The 18,511-nt window shown below is 34.8% G+C and overlaps 1 protein-coding gene across 1 annotated transcript in view; it reads left to right on the top strand.

Annotated features, from left to right (window-relative positions):
• The first annotated feature begins 1,608 nt into the window (after positions 1-1,608).
• The window catches only part of LOC111087438 (cell adhesion molecule 3-like), a 28,523-nt gene continuing 11,620 nt past the window's right edge, over positions 1,609-18,511 (top strand). Inside the window, exon 1 of the mRNA XM_022394064.1 lies at positions 1,609-1,713. Within this exon, the coding sequence (XP_022249772.1) occupies positions 1,650-1,713 (64 nt within the window). The 5' untranslated portion in view covers positions 1,609-1,649. The remainder of the gene's footprint in view (positions 1,714-18,511) is intronic.

Consider the following 18,511-nt stretch of genomic DNA (forward strand, 5'->3'; position numbering starts at 1 on the left):
AGGTAAATACGGTGATTTGTCTGTTCATTTATATATATGTGTATTTTAGAAGGTAAATACAGTGATTTGTCTCTTCATTTATATATATATGTATATTAGTAGGTAAATACATGGATTTGTCTCTTCATTTTTATATGTATGTATACTAGAAGGTAAATACAGTGATTTGTCTCTTCATTTATATATATATGTGTATATTAGAAGGTAAATACAGTGATTTGTCTCTTCATTTATATATATGTGTATTTTAGAAGGTAAATACGGTGATTTGTCTGTTCATTTATATATATGATGTATTCTAGAAGGTAAATACAGTGATTCGTCTTTTCATTTATATATATGTGTGTTTTACAAGGTGAATACAGTGATTTGTCTCTCCATTTTTATATGCATGTATTTTAGAAGGTAAATACAGTGATTTGTCTCTTCATTTATATATGATGTATTTTAGAAGGTAAATACAGTGATTCGTCTCTTCATTTATATACATGTGTATTTTAGAAGGTAAATACGGTGATTTGTCTGTTCATTTATATATATGTGTATTTTATATCAGAATTTTTGTCCATATTTTGCGAAGTTCTTCAGTGATAAGAAGCATTAAAAGAGAATTGAAAAAATAGTATTAATGACCGTTACCTAAGTAACCTGTTTTTTCTTATTTCAAATACGTCTATACCGCTAATTAGTGAGATTGCAAGGTTATGCAACTGTCATTTTTTCGGCATAATTACAACGTTTATTGGAATATTAAAGATGCTCTAACAATTAGGGCATTTAAATTTATCATATTATGTAAGAACAATAATAACTGATAATTTAGTTTCATTAATAACAATATTAAAACACTCCACGACATAAACAGTGCGTTACTTTGCTGCTGTAATAATAGGGTTAGGAACGGAAAATTAAAGAAAACAGTATGAACAGGAAACGTTGCTCATCAAACAAGATGAAATGTTTGTTTTTGGTGCCGTAAGAGAACTGATCTATCATCTTGAGTTTAAAACCTGGGAGCTTTGGAAACGACTCAGTATCATACTTTTTACTTATCACTGAAATAAAGAGGCCACTATAACTGTTCTCGCTGTTTAGAAATACAAAATGATAATTCGGGCTGTGCAAGAATACGTCACATAAAATGAAGAACTTTTTGTAAAATTGAAATAACTGTTATGTTTAAGGCTAAAATAGGACGTAATGCGATTGTACAGTATAGAAGAAGAATTTTTATTTATTTGTTATTAGGCACAAAGCTATACAATGAGTTAGCTATACTGTGCCAGGTATCGAATCCTGATACTTAGCGTTAGCGCATAATTACTGGGGGAGGGATAGGTAGTGAAGAACATGAACGTTCAGTTTGTTTTTTTCTCCCGATTACGAATTATCTGTAAACACTCGCTAATTTGTTATCAGAAGAAGATAACTATCCTACAGTTGGTCAACCTCGAAGTGACGTCATGCTGTTGTGACCTGCTGTCTGAAGAAACATGCGACAAAGGGGAAAGGTTCAGATCGATCTATGGACTGCGCGAGGTATGGTTCCACAAGCATTACGCTGAGCTGCCGTCGCTCTATGTCGCGTGTTTGCAAGAGACTCGGAGGCCCCGCGAGTGAAAACCAGAGCAGCAAGGGCGACCAGCGATATGACTTCCTCTCAGCCGTCAAAGATGCGGAAAATACTTTGGTTTGTTGTAGCTATCGCTGTTGGTGAGTGATAGTCGTTACTTTTATCATGTAAAAATCACTGGAATGTCTAGGTTACATGTTTATCCTACTGTCACAACCTGCTTCATGTGATCACGGAAATGCCTGTTCTGCATTTATGAAAAAAACTGATATAAACACAACGTTTTTCTTTTGATGTTGAAACTCCAAAGACTTTTTTTTTCTCATGAAGATATAACAATAACTGTCTATCTTTACTTTTAAGTTAATACAGTTTTTGAAAACGAAAAAAAAAAAAGCTTAATTAAGGTATGTATATCCAGCACGAGGCTCGGGTACGAGAGAGTTCAAATCTGTTTTTCATTTTCTACTATCGGTTGCTATTAATTTTGAAATGAAAGCTTTACTAACCCTTAACAGTTGCCTGGTCTTATGTTTCCATGCGTTAAGTTTCTTTAAAATAATTAAAAAACAAGACCCGGGCATGACATAGTGGCTAGTGTGCTCGAACTATGAATCTGAGGTTTCCTGGATCACGTCTCGTATTTTGGAGATGGCCGTGGGTGCCCTAGAAGGTCGACGATCAAATCCCACTATTCGGTCAGATAAGATTTGGCGATGGGTGCTGATTGACTAGCTGCTTTTTCTCTATCTGTCAGCTAAAAATTAAAAATTAGGGCTAGCTAATGCTGATATATATTGTGTAGTTTGCGCGAATTTCCGAAACAAACTAATGCCGATATATCTTGTGTAGTTTTGCGCGAATTTCCGAAACAAATTAATGCCGATATATCTTGTGTAGTTTTGCGCGAATTTCCGAAACAAACTAATGCCGATATATCTTATGTAGTTTTGCGCGAATTTCGGAAACAAACTAATGCCGATATATCTTGTGTAGTTTTGCGCGAATTTCGGAAACAAACTAATGCCGATATATCTTGTGTAGTTTTGCGCGAATTTCCGAAACAAACTAATGGCGATATATCTTGTGTAGTTTTGCGCGAATTTCCGAAACAAACTAATGCCGACATATCTTGTGTAGTTTTGCGCGAATTTCCGAAACAAACTAATGCCGACATATCTTGTGTTGTTTTGCGCGAATTTCCGAAACAAACTAATGCCGATATATTTTGTGTAGTTTTGCGCGAATTTCCGAAACAAACAAACATACTGTCGGTTTTTTTCGCGGATGGACAGTAATAATAATAGATTATTAATTAGATACAAAAATAAATTAAAACGTTACAGCGACACGCGTTTGAATAAAATGGCGATAATTCAAAAATACACACATTTATTTGAAGCAGCTTTGAAACAATCCTTTATCATAGGCACAAAACAGTTTAAAATGTTGATGTTGAGGTTAATGATAAATTTATAATATTTTTACTACATAAGCATATAAATTCTCCAGTCTGGAACTGAATCCAGCCATATTTAGGACTACTCCATTTACCGTTTCGCATAACAGGAAACTCATATACGTACTCGTAATATCCGAATAGTCTGCTATTTGGTGCTTGGATAATATTAAACTGTGAGGTATGTTTTGGTGGTGTAATTTTGTTATATAATTTTGTTGAATATACGTATTCTGTACTCGTAATATCCGAATAGTCTGCAATTTGGTGCTTGGATAATATTAAACTGTGAGGTATGTTTTGGTGGTGTAATTTTGTTATATAATTTTGTTGAATATACGTATTCTGTACTCGTAATATCCGAATAGTCTGCTATTTGGTGCTTGGATAATATTAAACTGTGAGGTATGTTTTGGTGGTGTAATTTTGTTTAATACCACCAATATTTTCCGATTTGGAAACATTATGTTAAATTGCTGGTTCTGCTTAACTGTTGTGTTTAGTGGTTCAACTCTTAGTTGATCATTGGTGTTATGACTGACATTTCACACCTGATATTTTGTCGTCTTCGGCATACCTATGGACATATATTTGGGTAAATATTAGTTGTTGTTTTTTAGCAGACTATCCCCAGTGGCTCAGCGGTAATTTGAAGGCTTATATCGCAAAAATCCGAGGCTGAATTCCTATGGCGGGTGAAGTGCATATAGCCGATTGTGCAGCTTTGCGTTTAAAACAAACAAAAACAGCAAGGTTGTACCATAAGTTTTAACATAAGTGCTTATGGTAAAATACTGCAATACGGAAGTGCACTCGAATTTGAAATCGACTTAATTGAAGCGCCATCTACTAACCTCTCTTAGTATTGAGTTTTTATGCAGAACTTAGGCATTTTCTTCTTAACTGAACTCCACGTCCACCATGAGGCTTAGAATTCTTATATAACTGAATACTAAAATTAAACAAATTATTTTTTTTTACATTAAAATCCCCCGAACTTTATTTAGATTTATTATCAAACGTTAAGTAATTTTTACTTTATCAAACACCGACATTTTTTTTGTCAGAAATCGATGTCCTGCATTAGAAATTTTAAAATTTTAGCAGGTTTTTTTTGTTGCGCATACCCACATCTCAGTCTGACAGTTTATATATAACTATATATATATATATCATAGCTCATAAATAAAACGAATACAAGGCGCGCGTAAAAGTGCCGCAGCCAATCATGCTTAAATCTCCCATTTGTCAGAAGATAATGGAATAGATTGTAGGAAGCTCGTCCTTGATAATGTGAAGGTTATTACATCTTATAGCTTTTCCGTGTAGCCAGTGGTGTATATACCCATATATTGTGCGTATATATATAGAGCTACTATCATAGATTTTTCTCGCTGTACTATACCCAGGTGTACTAACGATGAGTAGTAGCATCTTTGACGTTTTTCATTTATGTTGATGTAAAAGTCATAGATACAGTGCTATTTTACTTTTACTTAGAAAATAAGCACTGATAACATTATGAACTGAATGATTTTTTAAAACTCAACCTTAATATATATATATATATATATATATATGTTTATCGAAGTAGAATAAACACAGAAAGAGTTTCCCTAATAGATATGGAAGAATTCTTTAAATGAATGTTAATTTTAATAATAATAAAATTATAGCTGCATTATTCGTTGAGTTTTTTTTCAGATTTATAAAACTAAAAAGTAAGAAGGTTAATTGTATTCTATAGGAACGATTTTGCATATGATAATACAGACTGGATTATCGCAGATGCGAGCCTTAGCGCAAACGTCGATATGTTTAGCACCTATTTATTTTGTTCACGGCGAATCTCCTGCCACCCTTACCCCCACCTCCAGTAGCATATGTAAGTCTGAGGATTATAACGTTAAAAACCATGGTAGCACAGCACAGATAGCCCTTTGTTTAGCTTTGTGCTCTGTCCACCACGGGTATCGAAATCCGGTTTCTGGCGTTGTAAGTCCGCAGACGTACCGCTGTGCTACGGGGGGGGGGGGGGGAGGGGAGCTGTAGTTAAAATGCCTCAAGATTCAATCTTATAAGATTAACTTTTCAAATATTTTCTGGGGAGCATGCCCTTAGACCCCCCTAGCAATGCCAAAATTACTCCCTACGGTAATGTGCTAGATTCTCTATTGGCTTGAGTAAATGGTTTAGGTTTCATTTTTGTAGGTTATTCGAACACCTAACATCTTATTTCTTCCGTATGATTTGGAGTTTTTTTTTTGTTTTTTTTTTACCATGTCCTCGTAGTTATTCAGGCTCTATCGATATTTCAGTTTTGACTCTAGCCCTAGGCCTAATATCATTTGTTCTTCCACAGGAAACGCCAATCTAATGTTTCCTCCGCTTTCTGCCAGCACATGTCACTTGTCTTATTGTGTGTGACTAAAGACATTTTATACAGCACCTTAACTCGAATACTACGAGAATATAATTTGAAAATGTGTACAACTATCACATCTGCCAGCACATGTTACTTATCTTATTGTGTGTGACTAAAGACATTTTATACAGCACCTTAACTCGAATACTACGAGAACGTAATTTGAAAATGTGTACAACTATCACATCTGCCAGCACATGTTACTTATCTTATTGTGTGTGACTAAAGACATTTTATACAGCACCTTAACTCGAATACTACGAGAATGTAATTTGAAAATGTGTACAACTATCACATCTGCCAGCACATGTCACTTGTCTTATTGTGTGTGACTAAAGACATTTTATACAGCACCTTAACTCGAATACTACGAGAATGTAATTTGAAAATGTGTACAACTATCACATCTGTCAGCACATGTCACTTGTCTTATTGTGTGTGACTAAAGACATTTTATACAGCACCTTAACTCGAATACTACGAGAATGTAATTTGAAAATGTGTACAACTATCACATGGATTGAATGTCTATTTATTTCCTTTATGGTGTTGAAAGTACGGGTGATGCAATCTCACCTTTACTACGATCTTAAGTTTTTATTGTTGTTTATTTGTTACAACAACCGTATACTTCCGATGAGTTTGTTTATTGATATTTAAGTACAAACTACACAATGGGCTATCTGTGCTGTGTACACCACGGGTATTGACACCCGATTAAATAACGCCATAAGCTCCCAGACTTACCACTGGCTTAGTAGTGAGTTCCAGATCTACAATGCTAAAATCTATGGTTCAATTCCTCCTGGTGGATAGAGCGTAAATATCCCGTTGTGTAGCTTTGCGCTAAAAATAACCAGTAACAACTATATTAGCTGTAATGTTTTATTACAACAACTGGTTGGGGTGTTATTAATTTTGCTAGAACGTGTGGATTTGTTTCTTTCGGATATTCATATAAAGGTATGCAAGGGATATTTGTCTCTAATTATGAAAATAGACTAGAGAGAAGTCGGCTCGTCAACAGTGCCCACCGCCAACTCTTGGGCTACTCTGTCACTCTTAGAACGTACCCACTGCTCCTAAAGTGGGGAACGAGTTTGTGTTTTGTTGTGGCATCGGACCGCGAACCATGGACTCTGAGATCCACAGTCCGACATGCTGAACCATAGGCCACACCCGGTATACAGCTATGTAAGTGATCCTGCTGTGACATTGTATCGTGATGTCAACATTGAACATTACAACAGCGTACAAGTTATTTCTGCTGTGACATTGTATCGTGATGTCAACATTGAACATTACAACAGCGTACAAGTTATTTCTGCGTCTGTGAAACATCTGTTGGAAATTTTGATTTAGTGTTAAAATTGTGAATTGGAAGTTAATTTGCTTTCTCTGGACTTTCACTGATTCCGTTCCCATGCAGCTTGTATAGTGTAGAAAACCATTCAAATGCTACCTATACCCAGTACACTAACTTTCCCATTGCCCGGTCCGAGAGTATTATTTTGTAACGTGTAAAAGATTGTTATGTCATTTGTCTTTCCTTTCAAAATCGTTTGATGATTAAATTGGACCATACCTTTATTCCTATAATTAATTACCTACGTTGAAACAGTTACGATATATACAGTTTCAAATGGGGATTTCTGTTATTTGTTCTAATCTTTCTGTGTGTCTGAATTACTTCTGTGAAGACTTCAATATGATCAGTTATTAGTAAGAGTGGTATTCAGGCGTCATCTATTCTTATGTCTGTGTAAAGACTTGGATGTATCTATAAAGCACGATTCTACGTACATACCATTCTCTGGTAGGTGGAAGAGAATAAATGTGTTGAAACAAAACAAGAGAATGCGCACATAATAACTTCTTCCAATGTTTGGATCGTGAATCTCAGGTTTGTGTGCCGTTCTAATTTAAACGCAGATCTGTATTTTGGGCTTCGGGTGTGCTTTTAGAGTAACTGTCGAATCCCACGATTCGGTCAAACAAGAGTAGTCCAAGAGTTGGCGGTGGTTGATATTGACCAGCTTTCCCCCCCCCCCTAGTGTATAGGTAGAAATCAAGGGACGGTTTTAACATCGGTTTTAGTCCTTTGAACATCTTTGCTCGTAAAATCTAAGAAACAAACAATGAATTAACGAACAACGCAGCTGACATTCTGGTAATTGGTATTTAATCAAACTACAAGACGTTATTTGTTAATGAATGTCTTTAATGGTTCTTATTTTATTAACATGAGGTAATGTGGATCGACAAAAATATAAAGTGTTTATATCTATAACTTAAAAACTCTATGGTTGTACTGTTCTTATATATATATACGACATGTCATTTGATCTGGTTAAACTATATACCGTATCTTATATATACGACATGTCATTTGATTTGGATATACCGTATCTTATATATACGACATGTCATTTGATTTGGAAGATACGGTATATCCAAATCAAATGACATGTCGTATATATAAGATACGGTATGTAGTTTAAGCAAACCATATATATACGACATGTCATTTGATTTGGATATACCGTATCTTATATATACGACATGTCATTTGATTTGGATATACCGTATCTTATATATACGACATGTCATTTGATTTGGATATACCGTATCTTATATATACGACATGTCATTTGATTTGGATATACCGTATCTTATATATACGACATGTCATTTGATTTGGTTAAACTACATACCGTATCTTATATATACGACATGTCATTTGATCTGGTTAACCTATACACCGTATCTTATGCCATATCTCTCTGCGTTATAAGATAACTAATTCTAGATCACACTGTCAAGTTACCAAAGAGGTTTGACAGAAGGGTTTTAGGTATGTGCTGTGAAGCTGCTATGCAGATTTGTCAGAAAACTTTTCTTTTAGTTTTGAGGTTATCATAGAGTTTTGGCAACTAATTTTCAGTTACGTTGTGAGGGTACCACAGAGATTTGAGAGAGGCGTTGAAAGTGCTTGCTCATTTGGAAATCAAGTATTCATACTTGCAAATGTATGCAGCTTATATTTCAAGCATCTAGTAACGATATGATAAGGAACTTTGATATTTATAATTTCTTGTGCCGAAGTTAAAACTGAAGATGAGTCTTTTTAAGATATATATACAATCCGTATTAATGACTTTCTGTTTTAAATACCCTGATGGAAAATTACTTAACATCACTAAAATTATATTATAAACTTAAGCTATCATGATAACTACAGGTAGAGTGTTATGAATCGATTTTAACCATTTCTTTGCACACGTCCAACATGAAATCAACTGAAACCCATGTTGTTTCGGAGAGTAACTCCCATTAGAAAATTGACTTCGATTGAGTAAACACTGTTTGCCATATAAAGGACCTAATAATGGCACTATCTCGTCCTTTGATATGAATTAAAAACGATACTCAGAACTGACGTAACCCTCTCATATTTGTATTTCTGGATGCATTAGTGTGGTATCATAATTCCATTTGTTGCTTAAACTTCATGTGAAATCTTTCTGATTAGTTACGTTCTATCCGTTTCGTGTAATATTATATCTTTGATTTCAGTATAAGTTAAACTTCGAGTTTCGTGGAAACATGTGGTTTACATCTGTTCACAAAAGTATTAAATCTTCTAAAGATCTAATGAGTAAGAATTCTGAGTTGTGTTTTTCTGCACGTGACCAATGACGCTTCAGTTGAATTAATTATTACTGCTCTAAGAAATGTCTCTTAACATTCGAAGTGAACCAATGACTATTGCTTAAAGAAATGTCTCTTAACACTCCAAATGAAAGGGTCATTAGCCTTCCAAATGAACCAATTACTGTTGCTCTAAGAAAGGTATCTTAACACTCCAAATGAACCAATTACTGCTGTTATAAGAAAAGTCTCTTTACACTTCAAATGAAATAATTACTCCTGCTCTAAGAAAGGGACATTAGCCTTCCAAATGAACTAATTACTGCTGCTCTAAGAAAGGTCTTTTTACACTTCAAATGAACTAATTACTGCTGCTGCAAGAAAACCCTTAACACCACTGTTGTTAAGCAGGATTTTTTTTATGTATAGCAGTGTTTTAATTACTTTCTTGTAACAATGTGTTTTATGGTTACATAATAGTTTTAGTTGGAATGAAAAAAGAAAGTTTTACATAAAGAGAGTTCGTATTTCATTGAAATCAAGCTTATGCTGATCCATTACATGTATATTACTGGAAAATTGAATGTAATGTAAATATTCATGTATTAGACAAATATGGATTTCATAGAATATTATAATGATGAAATATTAAGAACTGAAGTCCGACTTCACAGTGTATGTTAAGTAGTTGTACTACATATACAGTGTTAGCATAAATGTGATTCTACATAGCTAGTTAAAAACTAAACCTAGCTTTGATTATGTTCCTCGAGTTCTAACTATTGTTACTCGAAAAATAGTATTCTAGTGAACAGTAGATGCATTAATTTATTCACCTACTTTATCATATTGAAAACAGTGCTATAAATTACAAAGTTAGTTTCCGAATAGATGCATTAATTTATTCACCTACTTTTATCATATTGAAAACAGTGCTATAAATTACAAAGTTAGTTTTCGAATAGATGCATGAATTTATTCACCTACTTTATCATATTGAAAACAGTGCTATAAATTACAAAGTTAGTTTTCGAATAGATGCATTAATTTATTCACCTATTTTATCATATTGGAAAACAGTGCTATAAATTACAAAGTTAGTTTTCGAATAGATGCATGAATTTATTCACCTACTTTATCATATTGAAAACAGTGCTATAAATTACAAAGTTAGTTTTCGAATAGATGCATGAATTTATTCACCTACTTTATCATATTGAAAACAGTGCTATAAATTACAAAGTTAGTTTTCGAATAGATGCATGAATTTATTCACCTACTTTATCATATTGAAAACATTGCTATAAATTACAAAGTTAGTTTTCGAAAGAAACTCCAGCGTCATGTGGCATTTAAAAATACGCTCTATTTTTATTTTTTAGCAGTGAAATGAAATGCATCAGAACGAAATTATGTACTTTTATCAAATCTGCGCATGCTCCCAAAGAAACTTCACTAGCAATAAAATCTCAGACAGGATGCATTCGTAAACTACATCACCGCAATTTACACTAAGTGAAACTATCTTGGAAAACTAATACACGTCTTTCTGTTGATGATTATCTTAATTTCTGACTGACCAGCTGTTCTTGATCTGACAGCCTGAGCAAACTTGTCTGCCCATTAACCATCACTGACTGAAGGCCCTAATGACGTCACTTTAACTGCCAATGTTTCTAACAGCTTTCTGTTCTGGAGAGGAAAGTTGGTTCCTTTGGGGCCGCGTGTGGCGAAGAAATAAATAGTTTGACAGCTGGCAAATTGGTGAATGCAGGCTTGCACTTTAATAAGGAGTTTAGGCTTACAGCTGGTGGTCAAGAAAAACTAGAAAATATAACTTAATTCAGATAAAATAAACAGAAGTGTTTTGTAGCTTTCAATTATCAAGTGCGAAATATGTATATTTATGCTACGACAAATTACAATAAATGTAATAGTCAAGAGAGAATATGATTAAAATACTGATTTAATAGAGCGCACTCAGTGCTCTGTACTTTTATGATTGTTTTCGGATGAAAGAAATATCTTCAAAAAGTATTAGGTAGATCCGCATTATAACGGGAGGATCGTCAGGATAAGTTACGAAGTGACACTGAAGTTAGTTAAAACTATCTAAGTTTGGGCAAAGAAACACACAGACTTTACACGACGTGTAACACACAATGACAATAATCTTTATTAATCAAAGAAAAAAATCAGAGTGTGTATTTGCTTATATGGACGCTGGATCGTCGCCTTGTACTGGTTTCATATTTTCATTAGCCTGGTGTCTTACTTACAGGTGTATTTCTGCTACAAAGTTACTTAGCATCCGGTACATGAATGCTTAAATCTAACGTTTCTTACTTAAAGGGAAACGTCGAATTTAGCCATAGCAACTACTACTTTCACTTGCCTGGTCATTTTCATTCAAATAATATTTTTAATATTGCTAAGAAACATCAAAACACTGTGTTTGTTTTAATTAATCAAATATTACTTGGAAACGTGAATACGATTTTCACATCTTTGTTTAGTTAAAAAATGCTTTAAAATAAGAAGAGTTTTTCCCTCTCTGTGTCTTTAATTACGTAAAAATTATTTCAAAACGTGGAGGCATTTTTCACGTCAAGTTGCAGACTTTTGTACTTAATAATAGAAAGCATGCTGCGCTGTGGCGTTATATAATGTGCTTAGTTAAAAATAATGTTAAAGCAACTGCGAATATCGATTAGTTGCTCGTTAGCGAATATACAGAAAAAAAAACAATAACAACATCATAATACATCAATCATAAGCAGATACTAAAAACAAATCCACGAAAAAACACGAGTGGACATTTTTTACATTGCTATTTCCTCATGATGATAGTTTTTTTCAATGAAAGACGTTCCTGTTTCAAAGAACTATTAGTAAACTTAAAGCTGTGTTTTAAAAAATGCTTGGATAACAAAAAACACATTTTGATGGATATAGATAATAAAAGAATTGCTTGAGTGAACATATGCGGCCATTTTCGACTTGGCAGCATAGAAATGTATTGTTTACTGGTATCGTTGAGCATTTTGAAACTTGATGTGACTTAGTTATTGATATGTGCGAAAGTGACATTATCATACCTCCTAGCGCAGCACAATACCTTCTAGCATAGCACAGTACCATACCTTCTAGCGTAGCACAGCACAATACCTTCTAGCGTAGTACAGTACCATACCTTCTAGCGTAGCACAGCACAATACCTTCTAGCGTAGTACAGCACAATACCTTCTAGCGTAGCACAGAACAATACCTTTAGCGTAGCACAGCACAATACCTTCTAACATAGCACAGCACCATACCTTCTAGCGTAGCACAGCACCATACCTTCTAGCGTAGTACAGCACAATACCTTCTAGCGTAGCACAGAACAATACCTTCTAGAGTAGCACAGCACAATACCTTCTAACATAGCACAGCACCATACCTTCTAGCGTAGCACAGCACAATATCTTCTAGCGTAGCACAGCACAATACCTTCTAACGTAGCACAGCACCAGACCTTCTAGCGTAGCACAGCACAATACCTTCTAGCATAGTACAGCACCACACCTTCTAGCGTAGCACAGCACAACACCTTCTAGCGTAGCACAGCACAATACCTTCTAGCGTAGCACAGCACAATACCACCATACCTTCTAACGTAGCACAGCACCATACCTTCTAGCGTAGCACAGAACAATACCTTCTAGCGTAGCACAATACCTTCTAGCGTAGTACAGCACCATAACTTCTAGCGTAGCACAGCACAATACCTTCTAGCGTAGTACAGCACCATACCTCCTAGCGTAGCACAGCACCATACCTTCTAGCATAGCATAGCACCATACTTTCTAGAATAGCATAGCACCATACCTCCTGGCGTAGCACAGCGACAGGTTATAAATCATTATCATATATCAAAGCTTTCCTTTTACTAACCACATAATCAATTTGAACGGTATCTTACGTGAAGCAGGGGTTAAAAGCTCAGGTCAGAGATCACAAGGTGAAGATTGAGTCATTCATAATTTTTAAAGTTCTGACTAGAGATACTGTCAAATAAATGGGCCGAACGCGGACAGTGGGTGTATTGTTCCGGTATGTGGATCTGTGGTTCTTGACCTATTACCGCCAAAAATAAATCGCATTTCGCACTTAGGAGCAGTCGATGTGTTATAAAAGCGACGGTCAAATTCCACTGTTCACTTTGAAAAGACTAGTCCTACAGTTAGCGGTGGATGACGTTCATTAGTTGCCTACCTTCTAGTCTGTCACTTTAAAATCAGTCGCGGGTAAAACTCTCGAAACTCAATAAAACACACATTAATCGAATAGCGGGATTGACTGTCACAACTACAATGCGCCCACACCTTAAAGTGTTCAGCGGTAATTCGCAGCTCGAACCTTGGCCTTCTCCGATGCACAGCCTTGCACGCTAACCTATGACCACACTGCGCCCTCTGCTAGTTGTTCAATAGAAATTTGTACCTGAAAACTCCGGATAGAGCTACAAAATAAAAGGAACCAGTTATGTACTTTGCACATTTTAGAAAGTCAGGCAGCTACTACTTTATCATAAAATGCACTTTTTATTGTAGTTTTAAGATCAACTATACGATTTTAACACATTTGGCAGAGCTCTGAAAATTTAACGTTTTCTAAGTACCTGTTTATCTTATCTTTATAAATTGTACCTGTTTATCTTATCTTTCTAAATTCAGTATGTTGAACTTCATCATTTTTGTCTTTTTTTGTTTGTTTTTAATTAATAAAGTGGCTTTATCCTTCATTCCTTATATATATATTCCTTAATCTTACTCTTGAATTGAGCCTGGTATGGACAATTGGCTAACGTGTCGGCTGAGATCGCAAAGTCGAGTTCCGGCTGAATACGTTATTCATTTTCAGGTGTGTTATAAAAGAAACAAACAATTATATAATTCTGTTCAAAGAGCCGAACAAATTCTTTGTGACGGCGGGTGCTGTTTGCTGGCTGCCTCACATCTGGTCAGTATGTCAAAATAAGGCGATTATTCCTGAATCCGGAGGATCTCTGACCTGGCTGTTTAGACCACGTTTAAATAAAGTCCCTTTCAGATTTAAAATTCCAGTTTCTGCCATATAAAAATAAATCCTGAAAAGTAAGATATCGCACTAAAGTATCCATTGGTTTGCACGAGCAAAAGCTTACAAAATATTTGTAACCATACACTTACTTGTGATTATTTATAAATAAAACATGCGAAAATATTTTTTATAAACAACATTTGAATGAAAGTAAAAATTTATCTAAGAGAAAAACATTATCGATATAATTTTTTTTATAACTATGTTCTACTTTCTGAAGTACTCCAGTCAATTACAGCAAAAAATACGTAGAATATTATTTAATAATAATTATCTTAGGATGTGTATGAATGTAGAAAAATTTTTTAAATGTAAACATATTTATAGGGTTGTTTGAATTTTCTAATTAATCAATGAAAAGTTACAGTTTTAGTTTTGACTTACAAACCTGATTTAGCGAGGTCAGAACATTGATAATATAAATGTTTTTTTAGGGTTGTTTGATCCTTCATAATTAATGGAATGTTGCAGTTTTAGTTTTGACTTACAAACCTGATTTAGCGAAGTCAGAACATTGATAATATAAATGTTTTTTTAGGGTTGTTTGATCCTTCATAATTAATGGAATATTGCAGTTTTAGTTTTGACTTACAAACCTGATTTAGCGAGCTCAGATCGTTGAGATCCGCTACGCTGCCGTTTTAGCTTGATCCGTATTTAGTTGTTGATAAATTTAATGAAAAACGACCGAATCTGTGCAGAATTTAAACGTTTTTTACTTTTGTGGATGTGATTCGCCATGAGTGAATTTACATAACTAGGCTGATCACAGCATTGTCTATGTCTATCACGGTGAGATAATTTTGTTTTATATGCAGAAGGAAACTGTGATTCTGCGCGTAAATAATCTTGTCACGAGCCTTGGAAGCCTTTCTTAATTCCATCAAATTACTTAGGCTTAGCTCAGATTTCAAATCGGTACGTGAAAACGTCATCTCGGAAAGATTTCCAGCTAAAGATTGGTCTAAAAAGTTACTTTAACTTTCAAATTTTATGGTATTAAAATTCTTGCTTTTGCTTTTTAATTAGAATCTAAGTGGAATCTAAGTAGCAAGTATAATAGAGAGAACGTATTAAACGTTAATATATGAAAATTGAAACAGACTATTTTTCTTTTCAAAACTAATACACAAATTATTAAAACGTATTTATGATCTAAGAATGTTAGGAAAAATGTAAATGAAATGAAACTTTTTGGAATGAATAATAACTTCTGAATTAGAGTAATCTACCGACTTAGACCTAAACTAAAAACCAATTAACCCGGTAATGAGTATAGAAAAAAATATATTATTTTTATTTTATTAGATTTAAAGCGAAAAGTTATGAGTTTCGAAGAGTGCAAGCATGGCGTAGCCTAGTTTGAAAGTGTCTGGAGTGTGAATTCGAGGATTATTGGTTCACAACCCTTTACCATAAAAACTCGCTTCACTCTTAGGGGTCGTGAGTGCGCTATAGATCAAATCCTATACTCGATCAGACAACAGTAGCCCAGAGTTGGCAGTTAGCGTTGTTGACTAACTGCCTTTCCTCTTGTCTATCAGTTCAAAATTAGGGATGTTCAAAATTATGTAGATAGTCCTTGAGTAGCTTTGCGCGAAATTCTCAGATTAAACTCACAAACAATCGAACGATAGTGCGAATAGAAGGTTTAATTGCGATAATGAGACGCCATATAATATTTTGATATTAGAGAGATTTCAATCGCCACTGGAGAGAGAAATCGAAACACTCATGACAAAGCGAAATGCATTATGACGAGGCCCGGCATGGCCAGGTGGTTAGGACGCAATCTGCGGGTCGCGGGTTCGAATCTCCGTCACATCAAACGACCTTTCAGCTGTGGGGGTGTTATAATGTGACGGTCAATCGCACTATTCGTTGATAAAAGAGTAACCCAAGAGTTGGCGGTGGGTGGTGATGACTAGCTACCTTCCCTCTAGTTTTACACTGCTATATTATATTAGTTTTAGAGTTGTAATATTACTCCTAAACAAGAGTGTCAGAGTATTAATATTGCCCCTTATCAAGAGTGTCAGAGTTTTAATATTGCTCCTGATCAAGAGTGTCAGAGATTTAATATTGCCCCTTATCAAGAGTGTCAGAGTTTTAATAGTGCCCCTGATCAAGAGTGTCAGAGTATTGATATTGCTCCTGATCAAGAGTGTCAGAGTATTACTATTGCTCCTGATTAAGAGTGTCAGAGTTTTAATATTGCCCCTGATCAAGAGTGTCAGAGTTTTAATATTGCTCCTGATCAAGAGTGTCAGAGATTTAATATTGCCCCTTATCAAGAGTGTCAGAGTTTTAATATTGCCCCTGATCAAGAGTGTCAGAGTATTGATATTGCTCCTGATTAAGAATGTCAGAGTTTTAATATTGCCCCTGATCAAGAGTGTCAGAGTATTAATATTGCCCCTGATCAAGAGTGTCAGAGTATTAATACTGCCCCTGATCAAGAGTGTCAGAGTATTAATATTGCCCCAGATTAAGAGTGTCAGAGTTTTAATATTGCCCCTGATCAAGAGTGTCAGAGTATTAATATTGCCCCTGATCAAGAGTGTCAGAGTATTAATATTTCTTCACAGAAATGAAGATCTGTTTATTCGGAATCAGATTAAATTAACTTCTACTTATCTTTAAAATCAAAAACTCGTATAAATATTTGCTACATAAACAGTGATCTTATTTACATGACAAAGAAAAGTCATCAGTACTGCCATTCAAATCTTTTTTCACCACGGATGTTGGCGAAGAAAGTCTTAAAAAGTCATCACATTAAAGTAACATCAACTGATAGTTTTTAAAAGTATTCGGGCTGGATTGGTAGACAAATAACGTTTTCATATTTTATTTTAATTAAGTTTCAATTAAAAGGGTGATATATCAAACTATTCATAAAGTATACTTTTAGAATTCGGAAAATCTTTGAGACACTGTAGCCTAAGACCCTAACGTAAGAACAGTATATTTAATTAGCTATAGTAATTACTAGGTTAATTTTTAGTTTGCTCCGATCGGAAATTAATTTGAATTAAATCAGATTAGTGTAGGAGTTTAAATCCAAGCCTAATGAGTGTTATATACATTGGTTGATAATATAATGTTCAATGCCCTTAATAGTACTGTTCCCTTGTTTCATCAATACATTCCAAATTATGTAAAGTTTTTTAAACCGCTGTTGCTTGGTGTTCATGGAGAAAATGTAATATAGATTCTTCTAATTCTGTTTGAGAACGCTAATAAGATGAAAATTGTAGAGAATATGAGAAACGTAACATATTCAAATCATAGCATTTATAATATAGCTCTGTATTTAGATTCTTATACTGAAAAGTGAAAAACGGACAGACAGACACGAAGTCTAGTCTTTGTCATCCTTGTCACAATGTTAGCGGACACATGATGGCAAAGGTACGGTGTGTTGTTTTCAAAGTATGTTTCATATCTATTTCCGTTTGTATTTACTATGTTTCAATAAACTTCGCAATCCAAACTATTAATTTTTCGAACGATTGGGTATCTCCAAAACAGTCCTATGTTTTGGGAAAAGCGTTAGTGGTTAATATAACCCGACAGAGGGAAACACTCGACACCGTAAGCGCACGTTAATGAAAAAACATAACACTATGATATGATAAGGACGAACTACAAAGCATATAGAAATGCTACATTTATAGAAATAATATGCACGCGTCTGTCAAAAGATTTAATTTCGTGGTTTTATCAATTTATGAGAAAAATAAAACATGCATAAAAACACGGAAAGTTAAAATTTGTACGAATACAATACGTAGAAGAAAAGAAAGTTTTTTTTTTAAATCGTCTGTGTATTTACAATATCATCTAGAACAACTACCAAGGAAGCCGACCCTTTGTGAACAATACGCACGTGCATGGAGTTTCTTCCCAAGAATGAACTTGAAGACGATAACCGGCTAGAAAACAGTAATTATTGAAAGTTAGGAAATAAACAAATTTCTCTCTAATCGTGGTGCGGCTGGGGACTTGACTACCTGGTTCCCCTCCTTCGAGCGGCTGGGGACTTGACTGCCTGGTTCCCCTCCTTCGAGCGGCTTGGGACTTGACTGCCTGGTTCCCCTCCTTCGAGCGGCTGGAGACTTAACTGCCTGGTTCCCCTCCTTCGTGGATTATTTATTTTCAGCTGGCGTCCCTGATTACTATCCTCAAATAAAAACCGATGATTCAGAAGTCCGAGTGGACATCTTAGGTGATCTAAACACTGATGAGTTACATGATTCTTTTGTTGACCTGTTGT

Source organism: Limulus polyphemus, unplaced genomic scaffold (genome assembly GCF_000517525.1).
Source record: "Limulus polyphemus unplaced genomic scaffold, Limulus_polyphemus-2.1.2 Scaffold2152, whole genome shotgun sequence".
Taxonomy (NCBI): Eukaryota; Metazoa; Arthropoda; class Merostomata; order Xiphosura; family Limulidae; genus Limulus; species Limulus polyphemus.